This window comes from Triticum aestivum, chromosome 1B (genome assembly GCF_018294505.1).
Source record: "Triticum aestivum cultivar Chinese Spring chromosome 1B, IWGSC CS RefSeq v2.1, whole genome shotgun sequence".
NCBI lineage: Eukaryota > Viridiplantae > Streptophyta > Magnoliopsida > Poales > Poaceae > Triticum > Triticum aestivum.
In genome coordinates this window covers 124,324,018-124,340,233 of record NC_057795.1, presented here as the reverse complement: position 1 = coordinate 124,340,233, position 16,216 = coordinate 124,324,018, and the positions used below count along the sequence as shown (strand labels likewise).

Sequence of the window (16,216 nt, the reverse complement as noted above, 5' to 3'; positions counted from 1 at the left end):
AATGGAGGGTGGTGACTCTCTTGCGGCATCCACGGGCGAGCAAACGAAGAAGGAGATGTGGATGTGAGGCGAGGCAATTTCCTTCTCCCGGAGGATAGCCAGGGCTACCGGGGTCGAGGAGACGGTAAAGCGGAATTCCGAGGGCGAGAGTTGAAGGATCATGAACATGTCGGACTGGCCTCCCAGGCAACCTTGGAGGTAGCATGCAAGCATGAGACTCAATCTCCATGACGGCGCGCTCAATTTTAACAGCAAGGTGGATGCCTGAGTTTTTGTGGCGGAAAGGAGTGATAGGCTGACGGATGGCAGACCAAACCTGGTCCTCGAAGTCCGCTCCCATGGCGTTTCCAACACCAAGCGCGGCGCGGATGGCAGCCTGGATCGGGGAGTCATCCAGCCAGTAGTCCGGTGGGAGCGGAGGCGAGCAGAAAGTGGCTACGGAGAGGCTAGATGGAGTTGGGATTGGGATCGCAGGTGGCCGGAGTTGAGACTGCAGCGCTGGTGGTGGAGGAGCGGCTGGAGGTGGGAGCGGTGGCGGAGCGCGAGCCATCCTCTGCAGCTCTCTAAAGAACTATATCGTATGAACTCTCATGAATGGAGACTCCTCCACAAAGAGTACATATGCAGCGGGGTCAGATTAGCTCAGCCCGCCGAAACTGGACCAAATATGGAGCTCACGAGTCATTCTTCATAGAAACGGAAGGCACATTTGCTGGGAAAGTTGTGACTAGGCACATTTATTGCTGTACAAGGACATAACTATCAGGAGGTACTTGCTCACAGAAATGAAAGGCACAATGATCTCCTAGAACATGTATGGAATTACATAAAGATATCTCTCTTTTTGCAGCTCACAGTTTCAGCAAGAATGTGCGTATCTCCATGGGCCCCAGCTCGACAACAAGGGCTTGACTGTCAACCGGTCTACCGGTAATTGGGGCAGGACTACTTTCAGTGTCTCCAACAACCCTCCACTTGAGCTTCCTCATCGCTGACTTCTTTTGGTTGGCGGACAGGTTAGTTTCAGTCAATTCCTTGATCTGAGCAACGGAACAACACTGAGCAAGTGAGCATTTCGGGCTAGATCTCTTTCCGAAAGGAAAAGTATTCATGTGTGGTATAGTTCATGCAACAGAATTTTTTTTACAACAAATTCTTATCATGCAAAGAGATAAAGTACAATAAATTACTTACAGTTCTCTTTCCAAAGAATTTTTTCAGTTCAACTTTTGCCATCACTGAGTACTGTGGGTCCTCTGCAGCCTGCAACTCCGACAAAAAATTATTCAGTGAACCAAAGTAGAAATAAATATGATATAAGCTACAGTTATGTAAAGTAGGAATATACCTGAAACAAATGTGCCAAGCGGAGAAGTGTGGTACCATCATCGAGATACTGAAATATTAAGCCATACTCTGTTAGTGACTAATAGATGCTATCAATATTAAGATATATAAGGTCCGAGATAAATAGATAAATAAATTATGAACCTGCAAGGTGATGATTGCCACATTATCAGGAAGACTGTAATTTGCATCCATCATGCTCGCTTTCACAACACTGTAGGATTTCCAACTGCTCTCATCCTGTAAGAACAATATTACAACTGTAGGAATAGTGACATGAAAATACTTAAGAAAACAGGCTGACAGAACTATACAAATATACCTCATGAGCGAAACCAAGAAGAAAGGGTGAATAAACTTTTTGTCCTTGTGTCCTTCGCCAGTGAGCTCCATGTCCAAGCTTGTTGACATTGACATAATAAGTACCCCTAGCCTGTAAGAGTTTGTATGAGGCAGTGTTAATTTTCTGCAGGGAAAACAGTACGGTGTCCTACCGTGTGTATATGTTGATTTTTATATAGTGAAATTGGTGCGATGTCAGGTCGGTACTGGAGGAAATAGAAATGGATACAATGCTGTGAGTGAATGTATACCACGAGCCCATCACATTTGCTGTCAACGCAAACAGTTTCATCGAGTGGCTCCCCAACACCTCTGCCATCATCATAAAGTATACGCCTGACATGCACAGTATCATGATTAGAGGTTGAGCGTACATGGGCGTGCTGAAATTGGTTACACAGATTTGTGATTGACTTCAATAGGTTAATAACAAAGTTGGTAAAGATCTCTATAGTTAATAATACACACTAAACAGTATATTACATAGTAAGTTTAAAAATAGGTGGTTCCAAAAGAGATAAATGAGAAACTGCTACTTTTAGCTGTTTTATAATGGACACATTGCCATTTCTTTGTAGTTCAAGCTGTCTGCTAGCTTCAAGACAATGGTACCATAGTTAGATATAGAAACCAACTAGAATTGGATCGGTCTATCCTGGCAAACAACACAAATATGGTACTGCAATAGAAGCTATAATACCTGTGGAACATCATTTCTATTTGACCATCCTGAATGCTTGAAGCTCCAACAGCACGATCAACAAGGACACTAAGTTCATATTTCCCATCTGTTACATACATTCCGAGATTGACCTGTAATGTCAACACGAGAGAAAAATCTATAAGAAAATAAAACTGTCTAAATAACAACAACAGCCACGAAAGCATGATGAAATAGGAAATTTTATTTGGGGAACAAAAAATGAGGGAGTGTCACACATAGTCCTGAAAATAAATGCTCTCTTATACATCCTTTTTCCCTGGTGGCTTCGTTATATGCAGGTGAAAAATTATTCCAGCTTTATGCCTACTGATGACAGAATTATATAATTAAGTACATAATTTTGTAATTGTTATTTTGAAATGGAGGTAAAATATTTGTAATCAAAAGGAGTTTGACAGAAGTTTCAAAAAGCAAACAAGAGACATAGCTAGCTCTACTTTTAGAATAGTCTATATTAAAAGTATTATTATGATATATTGGAATCAAAGAGTATCTCGGTATTAAAATGTGAATATTGTTCATACGGGATAGTAATTTCCTGCAACCGGTTGAGTCACTTGAAGATCCCAATCTTCCCTGTAGTCTCTCACCTATAGATGAAATCACAAAGAACGTGGGTGTAAAAGGAGAGTACAGAGATTCAAAAGTCAAACGTATTAAATTCAGATAGATGTTCAGTAGGGCCTTAACAGTCACCCATAAAATAATTCAGGAAAAATATGAGAAGGTTGGCTTATGATATATTCCGTATTTAAGAATATTTCATATAGTAAGATAATTTTTTTACCAAGGTACAAAGAAATTAACTAGATCGTAACAAATATCTGAAGCATAACTCATATTGATAGTTACCCTCTTGAGAAAATCCCTTCCATTAGAATCTGTATAAAAAGTGTGGTTTGTGACCATATTTGCTGTCAGTCTTGTGATGACCTCCTTTCCTATGCCATCATTGACCGGGATTGGCCCAATCTTTCACATATGAGAGGAAAAACAAAATAAACTTCAGTGCATGGTCAATAATGATGGATATCACTTTTTCTGGAATGGAGAAATACAATTCAGGCCCTTATTCTCCGAGGTAGAGGAAATTACTAACCGTGTATTCTACTTCAGCATGCTCCTTATCCTTATATAGTCTTGTAACCTAGAAATCGAATATTTTAAAAGTTAATCAAAGAGAGCTTTATCATAATTAATATATTACACCTGAAAAAAAAATAAGATGTTGACATGAAGGCACGAGGGATTGACAAGTCAGAACTGAAACTGTACTAGAAGGAAATTACAGCTAAAGTAATTTCGAAGGGGTTGGAGAACGCGATATGGCTGCTAGCTCGACATGGCGAGTGATGACTGCCTTCTGCTCTTGCATGGCAGTGGCCCAATTTTTAAGGCAAAGTTCAGCGATGATGCAATTGGCAAAGATGGCGTAGGTGGCCCTGGTGATGAGGGCATCCGGATCAAGGACGAGCTCGACAAGCCCAATGGAGATCACAAAAACTATTGTACTAGAGTTTGGAAGAGGCTCTTTCCTCGGGTAAAATAGAAGAATTGTTTTTCTATTCTAACTTGATTTATTCTTCATACGGGTTCCCCGAATCAAATCTAAGTAACAAATCGTATATCTTATCTTTGTATGGCTTAAGGCCGAAACCAAAGCTTGAGAGATCATAGGGGTCTTCTTCATAACAAATTTGGACGACCCACTACTTCTCACCTGAACAGGAGCCACATTGGGTCGAGACATCAAGAAGTTTAGCCTTAGCCACATGATATGTTCTTTTCGTGGTGACCTATAGTCATCTATCTTTTCAGAAAATCTTAGCACATAAAAGTGCAACAGCAGAGAATGCTAAAATTAGTGTTGTGGTTTTAGTTCAAATTTGAACTAAACCACGACACTTATTTTGGATCGGATGGAGTAGCAAATAGATTCCATGTAATGCTATTAATAATTTAATATAGGCTCAAAATTAATCTTAATCCTTGATTTGAGTAAATTTATATCTGACCTGATAAATCCACGGGCTGAATTGCTGGTGGACTTCATCAACCAGAGCTCCACGGATGACTTTTAACGGTACCTAATATAAAATAAACATAAATCAATAGATCACATAGAAAATGTATTTAAAGTTTTTAAATAGTAAATAATGCAGAAGTGAAGTTATTCAAGTAACGTTAGAAAGGTAATCCAAGAACTCGAGTGCTATCTCTTTGTTGGGTGTGGGTTAGTGTGTGAGATGGTACGGGAAAACATGACTAGCTAGTAGAGCTCATGTGTGAGTCAAGTTGTAAGCCCATGTTGAGTTGTATATATAAGGGTGTGGAAGTCCTATTCTTAGGGATCAAACCATCCAGAAATCCACACCCCCCCCCCCAAATCCACATCTTTTATAATAGCCCGAGAGACTAACTAGATTATATTTTGACTGTTAACCATGCTTTTTAGACCTATATAGTTCAAGTCTTGTGATGTTAGGTACCAAAAGGGAACAATAATAGATACCATGGTTTCATCCGCTCTATAGTTTGCAGAAAATATATCAGCAAAGAAGTTGTACTAAATCAGCGACACTTATTTTGGGACGGAGGGAGTACTATTTATTGTATCTTTTGGAGGTATGTGATCAACAACTGTAGTTTGCTGACAAGATAAACTAATGCAGAAAAATACATAAAGCACAAGTAATTTTGGAGCTAATGTTAATAATATACACTGCTTTTAAATGGTGCATAGATGAACAGATAAAAAATTGAACTTAAACATGCAAGTTAGTATTAGCGATCTTGAAACAACAGTAGGTGTAGACCCATCTGGTCTAAAAATATAAGCTCCAGATGCCTGGATTAAAACATATACAGACAAATAGTAAACGTGTGAAACAGGTATAATTTAATAAAGAAAAAATTAGCTCCATAATGAAACCTGTGAATCCGCGCCATCACCACTATTTGAACCATACCAAAGAAAGCTCTGTTGAATTGGTAAATCCACCTAAAATAGATATAAAATTTGCTACTGCATATCAGGATGAATAAACATGTGGTAGGACTTTTGTAACTTGCGAACATAATAAATTTCTTTAAACTCTGCATACAAAAGCAGTAAGGAAAAGCAATGTTGATCGACTATGAGAATTATCTTCCGGCAATAATTTTCAATACCATGTATTATGCACGGCAAATTGCTTAGCTTGCAAAGTATGCGAATGCATAAACCAGATGCAAGCTAAATCGAATTTTATATGATGTAACATTCTTTGTAACAAAATATTAGACAAAATGGTCAATGGCCAACAATGGTAAATTATAGGGCAGTGTTTGTCCATGCCATTGCAGAGACACCTGCTTCGGGGAGGCTTCAGGTTTGCATTACCGAAAAAGGCTTTCGCCCCGCTTATAAACAAAGCAAACCACCAATGCATAGACAGGTTTGTATTGCAACTTTGGGAAGAGCTCTATCACTCCTATCCGCTGCGACGCCGTCAATCTCCAACTGGTCCTCAACAGTCGGGCCTGCTGCAGAAGTCTGACCTCCAGGCCCTGATCGACAAGATCACTGGCCGTTTGACAGCGTGGAAAGCTCCTCTACTCACCCGCGCATGAAGGTTAGTCAAGCTTAACTCAGTCCTCACTCCGTCCTTGGTGTATCAGATGGTCTGGCTTGACCAACCGCCATGGTCTATCAACTGTATCGTGTATCGACAAGTTTCGCCGCGGCTTCTTCTGGCGCGGCGGGGAGGAAGCCGAAGGTGGGCACTACCTCGTTGCCTGGAACGTTGCCTGCTTGCCACGTGCATCGGGGCGCCTCGGCATTCACAACCCACGGCTGCTCAATATATAAGGCTCTTGCATCAGATGCCTCTGGCTCGAGAAAGTAGTCCACGACAAGCCATAGCAAGGGATGTCAATCTCCATTCCCCGCGAAGCAGAGGACCTGTTCCTTGTCCCTAGGCCACAGATCCAGGCTATGTTTCTGGCATGATCGGTGGATCAGCAGGCATAGCATCTCCCAGGCGGCTTCTCCCCCATCCACCTTGGCTGCCAGCTCTCTGACCAAGCGCCGGAGGACCTGAGCCACATCTTGCTGCAGCGCTCCTTCTCGAGGGAGGTTTTGGTACACTCCATCCTGCTTTTCAACGCGCCTTGATTGATTCACTCCTAGGGCTGCAACCTCTGTACCGGACTGGTAGCCAGCGCTTAGCGTGGCTGTGGCACCAAACTGCTGGAAGGAGGTGAGCTCGCTGATCATGTTATGTGGACCAGTCCATCAAATGTGGAGTCTTACTCTTACCCCTTAATTACAGTCCTAGTTTTTTTTTGCGGGGAATTACAGTCCTAGTTGATTAAGCATCTTTGTTAGGAAAGAGTCCAGTCAGTTTAGAGATTGTAGGAGAACGCTCCTTTGCGGGCGAGCGTTGAAACGCTCGATCCATAACCTCTCCTCCAGTTAATTCTATTAATTAGTGGACCCAGTCTTTACTTCCTTAAATCTCTATCGCAATAAATTAAACAGGTGGGGCCCAGCGTTGCCTTCCATAAATCTCTCTGCCCCCCCTGATTTCAACGGGGGTGGGGCCAGGTGCGTCCTTTAATTTTTCCGTCACAGGTTTTTACTTAAAAGGAAGGTTGAGATCCCGTCAAAAAAAAGGAAACTTTGACTTACCTGCGTTTCGGTCGGAAATCGAGCGCTGGAACGCTCGCGCGCTAAATAGCATCGCCCAAGCAGGATTCTGTTTCAGTATATTTGTCATCTGCTGGCATCGCACGGCCATTAAGCTAATAAATATAAGAATTAATTTCATGTGTCTAAATAAGATATAAGACTAATCGGAAATTAGGGAGTACTACATTGAAATCTTTGATGCATTCCTATGAACCAAATATTTCCTATATAACAATTAATTCCATGCGTCTAAATAAGATAAAATCCTAACCGGAAATTAGGGAGTATTACATTGAATTCTTTGATGAAACCATTCCTATGAACCAAAGATTTCCGATTGGGAAAAAAATCAATGAATTGATCTTCCAAAATTTCAACCGAAGACACCGGTATTTTACTCTTTCGGTTTGGTACACACGCATGGACCTGCTATGTACGGTGGCAGCGCCCTTTCCTTGACTGCCGGCGACTCCATAGTAAAACAAATCCACATTCCACAAAGGCACAAATGCCCGCCAGCCGGCCGGCCGGCCAGCGCACGCCCCACCCGTGTATTTAGGCCACTCCGCCGCCCCACTCCCGAGGGAACGAAGCGAGCGAGGCTGACCATTTCGCACGGAGGCACCGAGGACCCGAGCCATGGCGCTGCCGCTGGTCCTGCTGGTTCTGCTCGCCGCTGTGACGGCGGCGAGGGAGGCGCACGGGTACGTGGCGTACAACACGAGCGCGGGGACGGTGGCCGGGCTGCTGAACGTGCACCTGGTGCCGCACTCCCACGACGACGTCGGCTGGCTCAAGACCGTCGACCAGTACTACGTCGGGTCCAACAACTCCATCCAGGTGCGCCGCCTCCCTCCCTCCCTCCCGCGCCCCGCTCTCGCTCGCCGTCTTCCATGGCCGTGGTTCGTGATTTCTCCCGTCTGCGTGCATTGCTGCAGGGCGCGTGCGTGATGAACACGCTGGACTCCGTGGTGGACGCGCTGGCCAGGGACCCCGGCCGCAAGTTCGTCGTCGCGGAGCAGGTCACGTGCTCGCCCCAATTCTCCATCGAATTCTCCTCCGCTTTTGCTTTGGACGTTTCTTCCCTTGTTTCTGTTCGCCACTTTGCCCACGGAATTACTCCTATCTTTTTTTTTACCTCGTCGTCATGATTGAACACAGTAATGATTGAGCAGTCATTGCTGCTTGCCTGTGTCTGTCGTGGATGGGTGGTCTCGTTTTAAAAGGGCACGAACCACATCTAGTTGATTCGGTGGTGGGGCCACACCGTTCACGTGATCAGCTTATCCGGAAACGATATTATAATGACCATATCTTGCTCGATGACTCTATATATAGGACTGTTCATCCTTCAGTTTGCTTGTTAATGATTGGCCGTATGAATCAGCCGCAGTAGTCAGTGCTGCCATGGTATATATGAATGTACAGTGTCTCGTATGGAAGTTACACTGTAAATAAATATTCTCTCCGTCCGGAAATACTTGTCCTAGAAATGTCTGTATCTAGACTTATTTTAGTTATGGATGCATCCATTTTCAACCATTTCTAGGACAAGTATTTCCGAATGGAGGGAGTAAATAAATAAATAACAGACACGAAAAATCTTTGAAGAATAAGGTAGCTCATGGATACGATACTGAATAGGAGTTTATTTTTTCTAGCAATGTTGGTTTCTAGTTGCATACAATATCTCCTGACGAAAAGATGAAATGTATCTAGACCACTGTTTGATGGACAGAAAATTGTTTTTCTCTTTATGTTACTTGATAAGTGATATTGAATCTTGGTAACTCTGAATACGACTTGTTCTTTTGCATTTAGGCCTTCTTCCAAAGGTGGTGGGTAGAGAAAAGCCCACAAATCCAGGCCATAGTGCACAAGCTAGTTGATTCTGGTCAGCTGGAGTTCATGTATGTAATGAGATTTCATTATTTCATTGGATCTTTTATAAATAAATAAATAAATAACCATATATATAATATATAATTTTGTAAACTTTGGATATTACGATTCAGAAATGGTGGGTGGTGTATGCATGATGAAGCTGCCACCCATTATATTGACATGATTGATCAGACCACACTTGGTCATCGGGTGATTAAAAAACAATTCAACAAGACTCCAAGAGCTGGCTGGCAAATCGATCCTTTCGGTCATTCTGCTGTGCAAGCTTATTTGCTAGGAACAGAGGTAATGTTAACATCACATTTCCAGATTGTTCTGAAAGCATTGAAGTACTAGATTACTAGTATAAATTGACACATGGACCAAGTAGAAGATACAACTCTATGAAAGCCCTGCATTCTATTGGCATCAAGATCTGGATGGGCATGCATTTATGCAAATGTAGTTGTGTGCGGTTCTTACGATTTTGTTGAAATCAAGATGCTCTATTTTATTAGGCAAGTATAATAATTTGCTTCATATGCATAGATGGATGTATATTGGAAGTGTAGTTTGGCTATGTAAGTGATTCTAGTGATTTCGTCTTGCCTTGGTTTGACTGAAGTCACAGTCCGATCTGAGCATTCAGTATTTTGTAATGTCTTCTGCTATATTATTGTAGTACAGAAACATGACTGTTCCTCGGAACATCAGAACTTAGTAGCCTTTTTGTGTTAGCATCTTGCCTCTTCTCTCAGAAGGATAATGTGAATTCAGTGTAGTAGGCATGCCAAATGCCTATAAATTATAGAGCTGGACTGATTTTTTTTCACATCTCAGTTCATTGCAATCTGATTCCTCTAGGTTCGACATATTTTTGCAAAACAAGAGGTAAATACAACAGGATTTGAAGAGCTCCAGTTTTTTCCAGGTGGATTGTCATGGTTGAGATTTCTTCCAGGAGATAATTTAGTTACACGCGTAGTCCCTTGTTTAGTCTCTCATTTTTATATGGTTTGGTTAATAGCTAAAATAGATCTTTGATCAGAGTCATGGTAAAGTGGGGCAAGATTGAGTAGGTGGGTCTGATTAAACTTCATTAGTGGTTTGTCAACTTGGTAGCATCATGGTCTCCCTTTACCATTAGACTAGCACTAGTTAATTTTCATTTACTAGTCTGGAGTTACAGGTACTCCTGCTTATGCTGGTAAAGTTTACTCCTCAGTTTTTTGTTGTGATATGATGACTGATTGAAAAACATTTAATCTTGTTTCATAATTTTATTTGTGATCTTATATCTCTTTCTGGAACATTCCTATAATGTGGAGATTATATATTTGCTTTTATGTTGTTGTAACTGTAGCTTGGTTTCGACTCTGTGCACTTTGCAAGAATTGATTACCAAGATAGGGCAAAGCGTAAAGACGATAAAGGCCTGGAAGTTATATGGCAGGGTTCAAGAACATTTGGTTCATCTTCTCAGGTTACTACATAGTATTCTTCTGTTGCAAATAATTATATGCATTCTACTCATCAGCATGTATGATTATATTGAAAATATTGGCCTGTATTCTGTTCACTTAAATGTATGACTGAACTGCAGATCTTTACAAATGCATTTCCTGTCCATTATAGCCCTCCCGATGGGTTTAGTTTTGAAGTTTTGAATGACATGACACCTGTTCAGGTATATGGCTTTAGGCAAGCAGTTTCAGTGATCTCTAGTTCTTGGAAGAAACTCTAACATATTTAATATTCATTAACAATCATTTGTAGGACGACCCGTTGCTGTTTGACACTAATGTTGAGCAACGCGTTAATGATTTTGTTTCTGCAGCCATAGCACAGGTAAACTTTCATTTGTTGTAAAAGCTTTTGGTTTACTCGAGCAATTTGGAAGTAGATTTTGAACAGAAACCTGGATCTGACTTCTGATGTTTCTATTAATCAGGCAAACGTTACGCGTACAAACCACATAATGTGGACCATGGGTGATGATTTTAATTATCAGTATGCTGAATCCTGGTTCCGGAATATGGATAGACTTATTCACTACGTGAACAAGGTATGCTGGTTAATAGATCTCGACTGTCAGAATGCTTGTTGACTAGTTGAGGCTCTCAAGTTTTGATGTATACCGTTCTGCTACCGTTTTCTTGGCATTCCGCTGACTCTCATACTTTTCTTGAAAGGTAAACCATATATATATTTTTTCAAGAAAATGCAAAGCTTGCGTTTCAATATATTGAAAAGATAAATACAGTATTTACAAGCCTAAAGGCTGGGAAAACACAACACACAGCTCTGGAACCTACTGCACATCCCAATCAGGGGGCAAGAAAACCGTATATATTATAAGGACATGCATAATATTTATGAGCTTTGAGTGATGCTCCTATGTTGATGTATGGTGACAGGGTTACAAGACTGCATTTCATTCAGCAAGAGAAGAACACACATAACTAATTCCATATTCCTCCTGTAAAAAGAATCTTAACATCTACTGAACACATTAGTTAAAGTCAGTTATCTATGCAGTTCGATGATAATACATGGTTAATTAATGTCCTGAAAGTATTCGAAGATAAGAAATTATGTCCTGAACACCGCAGGATGGACGAGTGCATGCGCTGTATTCTACTCCATCCATTTACACTGATGCAAAACATGCATCAAATGAATCTTGGCCACTCAAACGCGATGATTATTTCCCGTAAGTTATCAATACTCACTAAAATGATAAGAGTTCATTCTTTATGCCCTAATGCTATTGCAAATTACAGATATGCTGATTCAACAAATGCTTACTGGACTGGGTATTTTACTAGCCGTCCAACTTTCAAGGGATATGTTCGAATGCTCAGTGGATATTACCTGGTATACTATATTTTTAATACAAACCTACAACCACAGAATTGTGGTGATTAAAGATCATGTATTTAAGTTAGAAAATGGCTAATTATAGGAAAATGGCCTTTTCTAACAGGCTGCACGTCAAATAGAATTTCTTGTGGGAGGATCATTCACTTCTAGCTTGGAAGACCCACTGGGAATCGCCCAGCATCATGACGCTGTCTCAGGAACAGCAAAACAACACACAACTGACGATTACTCGAAACGCCTTGCTCTCGGAGCATCCCAGGTTTATAATTTTCTCTTGCAGAAATGCTTTGGTGACAATGCTCCTTCAGTTTTTCAAACAAAATAATGGAGTGGCTATTCATATCTTGTAGGTTGAGAAAGGTGTAAATACTGCTCTGGCTTGTCTGACAAGCTCTAAGGGAACATGTATGCCTCCAGCAGTAAAGTTTAGTCAGGTGAGTTAGGATGGACTGTATTTTCTGTAATAGTGTTTATGATTATCACATTCTGTTTGTACATATATGTCGACATCACCTTTCTTCATCTCGAAAGAAAACACGACAGTATGATCTTATTTAACATTAATTATTTGGCTCTGTTTTAGCACAGCACATTACTCTTTACACATAGCCTAGTTTGTTCGCCGAATATGTTTGATCTAACAGTTCCATTGGCAAATATTTTTTTTAGTGCCAACTGCTCAATATAAGCTACTGCCCTTCAACTGAGGAACAAATTTCAGGAGGAAAGGGTTTAGTAAGTACTATCTGTTTTAACGTAATGTTTGCCAGTTATGATGTTTGCACATACTTAGAATATCTTCTGCAGGTTATAACTGCTTATAATCCTCTTGGGTGGGAACATAGTGACTTCATACGGGTTCCGGTATGCATCTAAACCTATACTGTGCACTTTTATCCAATAGATTTGGTTTCTCTGTAACAGAACAATACAGATGAAGTGTATCGAGGCTCACTAGGAGATAAATATGCACTCAATTGTTTCAAACCTTTTGGTACTTTGTGACATATGGAAAGAAATATGCCGTCAAGGCTTACCTGTTTTAAATCCTAGGTTCTTGAGCTAATTTACTTGTACATACCCATAATTATTTTCCCATTTCAGGTCAATGACTTACACCTAGTCGTAAAAAGCTCTGATGGAAGTTTTGTCGATTCACAACTAGTAGAGGTAGATAATGTGACTAGCAATTTAAGGAAGTTGTATGTGAAGGCTTATCTGGGAATCAATACAGACAAACCCCCGAAATATTGGCTAGTATTTCAAGCTTCCGTGCCACCAATGGGATGGAATACTTATTTCGTCTCAAAGCCCAAGGGAGCAGGTGAAATTGTATCTGCTTAAGATATTATTTTCCAATCTATATTCTTTTGATCAAATTGTGAATTTCCCACTAGGAAGGGCAGCTTTATTTTATTCTTGTTAAAGCAAAGAAACTTTTGTTTATGGGCAATGTAGTGTTGATATAATATATTTCTGGTGAAGGTGATGAACTGGATAACAGGATACTACAAGAGAATATATTTTTACTATGTTTTTCTTCTTATGTGCAGATAATATAGCATGCGATGTAGGCTTCAGTTATCTTCAGACTAATAATGAACTTTCAAATTATTTTTGTTATCTTCACTAACATCAACGTTAATTGCTAAGCAGAAATCTATGGTTCCTACAAATGCAGCACACTACAAATATGATTAGTGATTACATTCTTTGCTACGTCAATATAAAAATCTGCTTTTCATCTGAATGTTTATTATTAGTTTATTTCATTCGTTTTACATCATTTACCATTGAACTATCCAGGATCTAACAGAATGGGGTATGTCTCAAGCATCGCTTCTCCAAGCAAAGACACAGTTGAAGTTGGACCAGGGTCTCTAAAGATGACATTTTCGTCAGCATCTGGACAACTTACGCGGATGTTCAATTCTATCACAGGAGTGAGTCCTAACACATTCTGGTTCTGCTATAAAAAGTAAATTGATTTGCGTCCAGTAAAATTTCACAAATAGTTAAGTATAAAAGATAAATTAAAGACTGTTATTTATCAATATATATGTGCGTGTGCAAAATTAGATCAGAAAACATTTTTTTTTCAGTTTATATGTTGTAATTTGAGTGATCATAGTGCGGTTGCTGGGAGGTATCATTGTGAGAACTGTTGTTTGCTAAATAGGTTGGCATATAGGCACTAGCCAAAAGAAGAAAAAAATGGTGCCGGCAAGGTGGCCACCTTGTTGGAGACACGCTTGTTCAGCTCCAGCCAGAGCGATCACATGCAGAGGATGATCTGGAAGAATCTACTACTGACCTAACCCTGATTACTCAAAAGTAGATAAAAGTAAAAGACAATATTCTTCTCTGCTTTATTGAGAGGGGTCGGCCCCTTTATATAATAGACAAGACTTTAGCAAAACTGAAATTGAAACTCTAATACAATCTCTAAACTGACTGGACTCTTTCCTAACAAAGATGCTTAATCAACTAGGACTGTAATTCCTCGCAAAAAAAAAAACTAGGACTGTAATTAAGGGGTAAGAGTAAGACTCCACATTTGATGGACTGGTCCACATAACATGATCAGCGAGCTCACCTCCTTCCAGCAGTTTGGTGCCACAGCCACGCTAAGCGCTGGCTACCAGTCCGGTACAGAGGTTGCAGCCCTAGGAGTGAATCAATCAAGGCGCGTTGAAAAGCAGGATGGAGTACCAAAACCTCCCTCGAGAAGGAGCGCTGCAGCAAGATGTGGCTCAGGTCCTCCGGCGCTTGGTCAGAGAGCTGGCAGCCAAGGTGGATGGGGGAGAAGCCGCCTGGGAGATGCTATGCCTGCTGATCCACCGATCATGCCAGAAACATAGCCTGGATCTGTGGCCTAGGGACAAGGAACAGGTCCTCTGCTTCGCGGGGAATGGAGATTGACATCCCTTGCTATGGCTTGTCGTGGACTGCTTTCTCGAGCCAGAGGCATCTGATGCAAGAGCCTTATATATTGAGCAGCCGTGGGTTGTGAATGCCGAGGCGCCCCGATGCACGTGGCAAGCAGGCAGCGTTCCAGGCAACGAGGTAGTGCCCACCTTCGGCTTCCTCCCCGCCGCAGCAGAAGAAGCCGCGGCGAAACTTGTCGATACACGATACAGTTGATAGACCATGGCGGTTGGTCAAGCCAGACCATCTGATACACCAAGGACGGAGTGAGGACTGAGTTAAGCTTGACTAACCTTCATGCGCGGGTGAGTAGAGGAGCTTTCCACACTGTCAAACGGCCAGTGATCTTGTCGATCAGGGCCTGGAGGTCAGACTTCTGCAGCAGGCCCGACTGTTGAGGACCAGTTGGAGATTGACGGCGTCGCAGCGGATAGGAGTGATAGAGCTCTTCCCAAAGTTGCAATACAAACCTGTCTATGCATTGGTGGTTTGCTTTGTTTATAAGCGGGGCGAAAGCCTTTTTCGGTAATGCAAACCTGAAGCCTCCCCGAAGCAGGTGTCTCTGCAATGGCATGGACAAACACTGCCCTATAATTTACCATTGTTGGCCATTGACCATTTTGTCTAATATTTTGTTACAAAGAATGTTACATCATATAAAATTCGATTTAGCTTGCATCTGGTTTATGCATTCGCATACTTTGCAAGCTAAGCAATATGCCGTGCATAATACATGGTATTGAAAATTATTGCCGGAAGATAATTCTCATAGTCGATCAACATTGCTTTTCCTTACTGCTTTTGTATGCAGAGTTTAAAGAAATTTATTATGTTCGCAAGTTACAGGAGTCCTACCACATGTTTATTCATCCTGATATGCAGTAGCAAAATTTTATATCTATTTTAGGTGGATTTACCAATTCAACAGAGCTTTCTTTGGTATGGTTCAAATAGTGGTGATGGCGCGGATTCACAGGTTTCATTATGGAGCTAATTTTTTCTTTATTAAATTATACCTGTTTCACACGTTTACTATTTGTCTGTATATGTTTTAATCCAGGCATCTGGAGCTTATATTTTTAGACCAGATGGGTCTACACCTACTGTTGTTTCAAGATCGGTAATACTAACTTGCATGTTTAAGTTCAATTTTTTATCTGTTCATCTATGCACCATTTAAAAGCAGTGTATATTATTAACATTAGCTCCAAAATTACTTGTGCTTCATGTATTTTTCTGCATTAGTTTATCTTCTCAGCAAACTACAGTTGTTGATCACATACCTCCAAAAGATACAATAAATAGTACTCCCTCCGTCCCAAAATAAGTGTCGCTGATTTAGTACAACTTCTTTGCTGATATATTTTCTGCAAACTATAGAGCGGATGAAACCATGGTATCTATTATTGTTCCCTTTTGGTACCTAACATCACAAG

At 41.0% G+C, this 16,216-nt stretch overlaps 2 protein-coding genes across 3 annotated transcripts in view; one reads left to right on the top strand and one right to left on the bottom strand.

Annotated features, from left to right (window-relative positions):
• Positions 1 to 687: 687 nt before the first annotated feature.
• LOC123077658 (alpha-mannosidase) lies at positions 688 to 6,671 on the bottom strand. Its single transcript, XM_044499956.1, has 12 exons — positions 6,357 to 6,671; positions 4,429 to 4,500; positions 3,513 to 3,560; positions 3,266 to 3,385; positions 2,938 to 3,003; positions 2,390 to 2,502; positions 1,941 to 2,025; positions 1,670 to 1,780; positions 1,492 to 1,587; positions 1,349 to 1,396; positions 1,195 to 1,263; positions 688 to 1,040 (listed from the first exon to the last, which is right to left on the bottom strand). Exons 1-12 carry the CDS (start codon positions 6,669 to 6,671, stop codon positions 852 to 854), a joined length of 1,332 nt encoding a protein of 443 aa, XP_044355891.1. The 3' UTR covers positions 688 to 851.
• An 897-nt stretch (positions 6,672 to 7,568) lies between these two features.
• Positions 7,569 to 16,216, top strand: part of LOC123111404 (alpha-mannosidase) — a 13,055-nt gene continuing 4,407 nt past the window's right edge. The window contains exons 1-18 of one of the 2 annotated variants that reach the window (XM_044532206.1): positions 7,571 to 7,925; positions 8,024 to 8,107; positions 8,907 to 8,995; positions 9,101 to 9,275; positions 10,333 to 10,452; positions 10,573 to 10,656; positions 10,746 to 10,817; positions 10,921 to 11,034; positions 11,582 to 11,682; positions 11,753 to 11,846; positions 11,956 to 12,111; positions 12,203 to 12,286; positions 12,522 to 12,587; positions 12,660 to 12,716; positions 12,957 to 13,176; positions 13,659 to 13,795; positions 15,688 to 15,756; positions 15,841 to 15,900. In XM_044532206.1, the coding sequence (XP_044388141.1) occupies positions 7,725 to 7,925; positions 8,024 to 8,107; positions 8,907 to 8,995; positions 9,101 to 9,275; positions 10,333 to 10,452; positions 10,573 to 10,656; positions 10,746 to 10,817; positions 10,921 to 11,034; positions 11,582 to 11,682; positions 11,753 to 11,846; positions 11,956 to 12,111; positions 12,203 to 12,286; positions 12,522 to 12,587; positions 12,660 to 12,716; positions 12,957 to 13,176; positions 13,659 to 13,795; positions 15,688 to 15,756; positions 15,841 to 15,900 (1,983 nt within the window). In that variant the 5' untranslated portion in view covers positions 7,571 to 7,724. Of the gene's footprint in view, positions 7,926 to 8,023; positions 8,108 to 8,906; positions 8,996 to 9,100; positions 9,276 to 10,332; positions 10,453 to 10,572; positions 10,657 to 10,745; positions 10,818 to 10,920; positions 11,035 to 11,581; positions 11,683 to 11,752; positions 11,847 to 11,955; positions 12,112 to 12,202; positions 12,287 to 12,521; positions 12,717 to 12,956; positions 13,177 to 13,658; positions 13,796 to 15,687; positions 15,757 to 15,840; positions 15,901 to 16,216 lie in introns of both variants that reach the window. The other variant, XM_044532198.1, reaches the window with a different exon arrangement.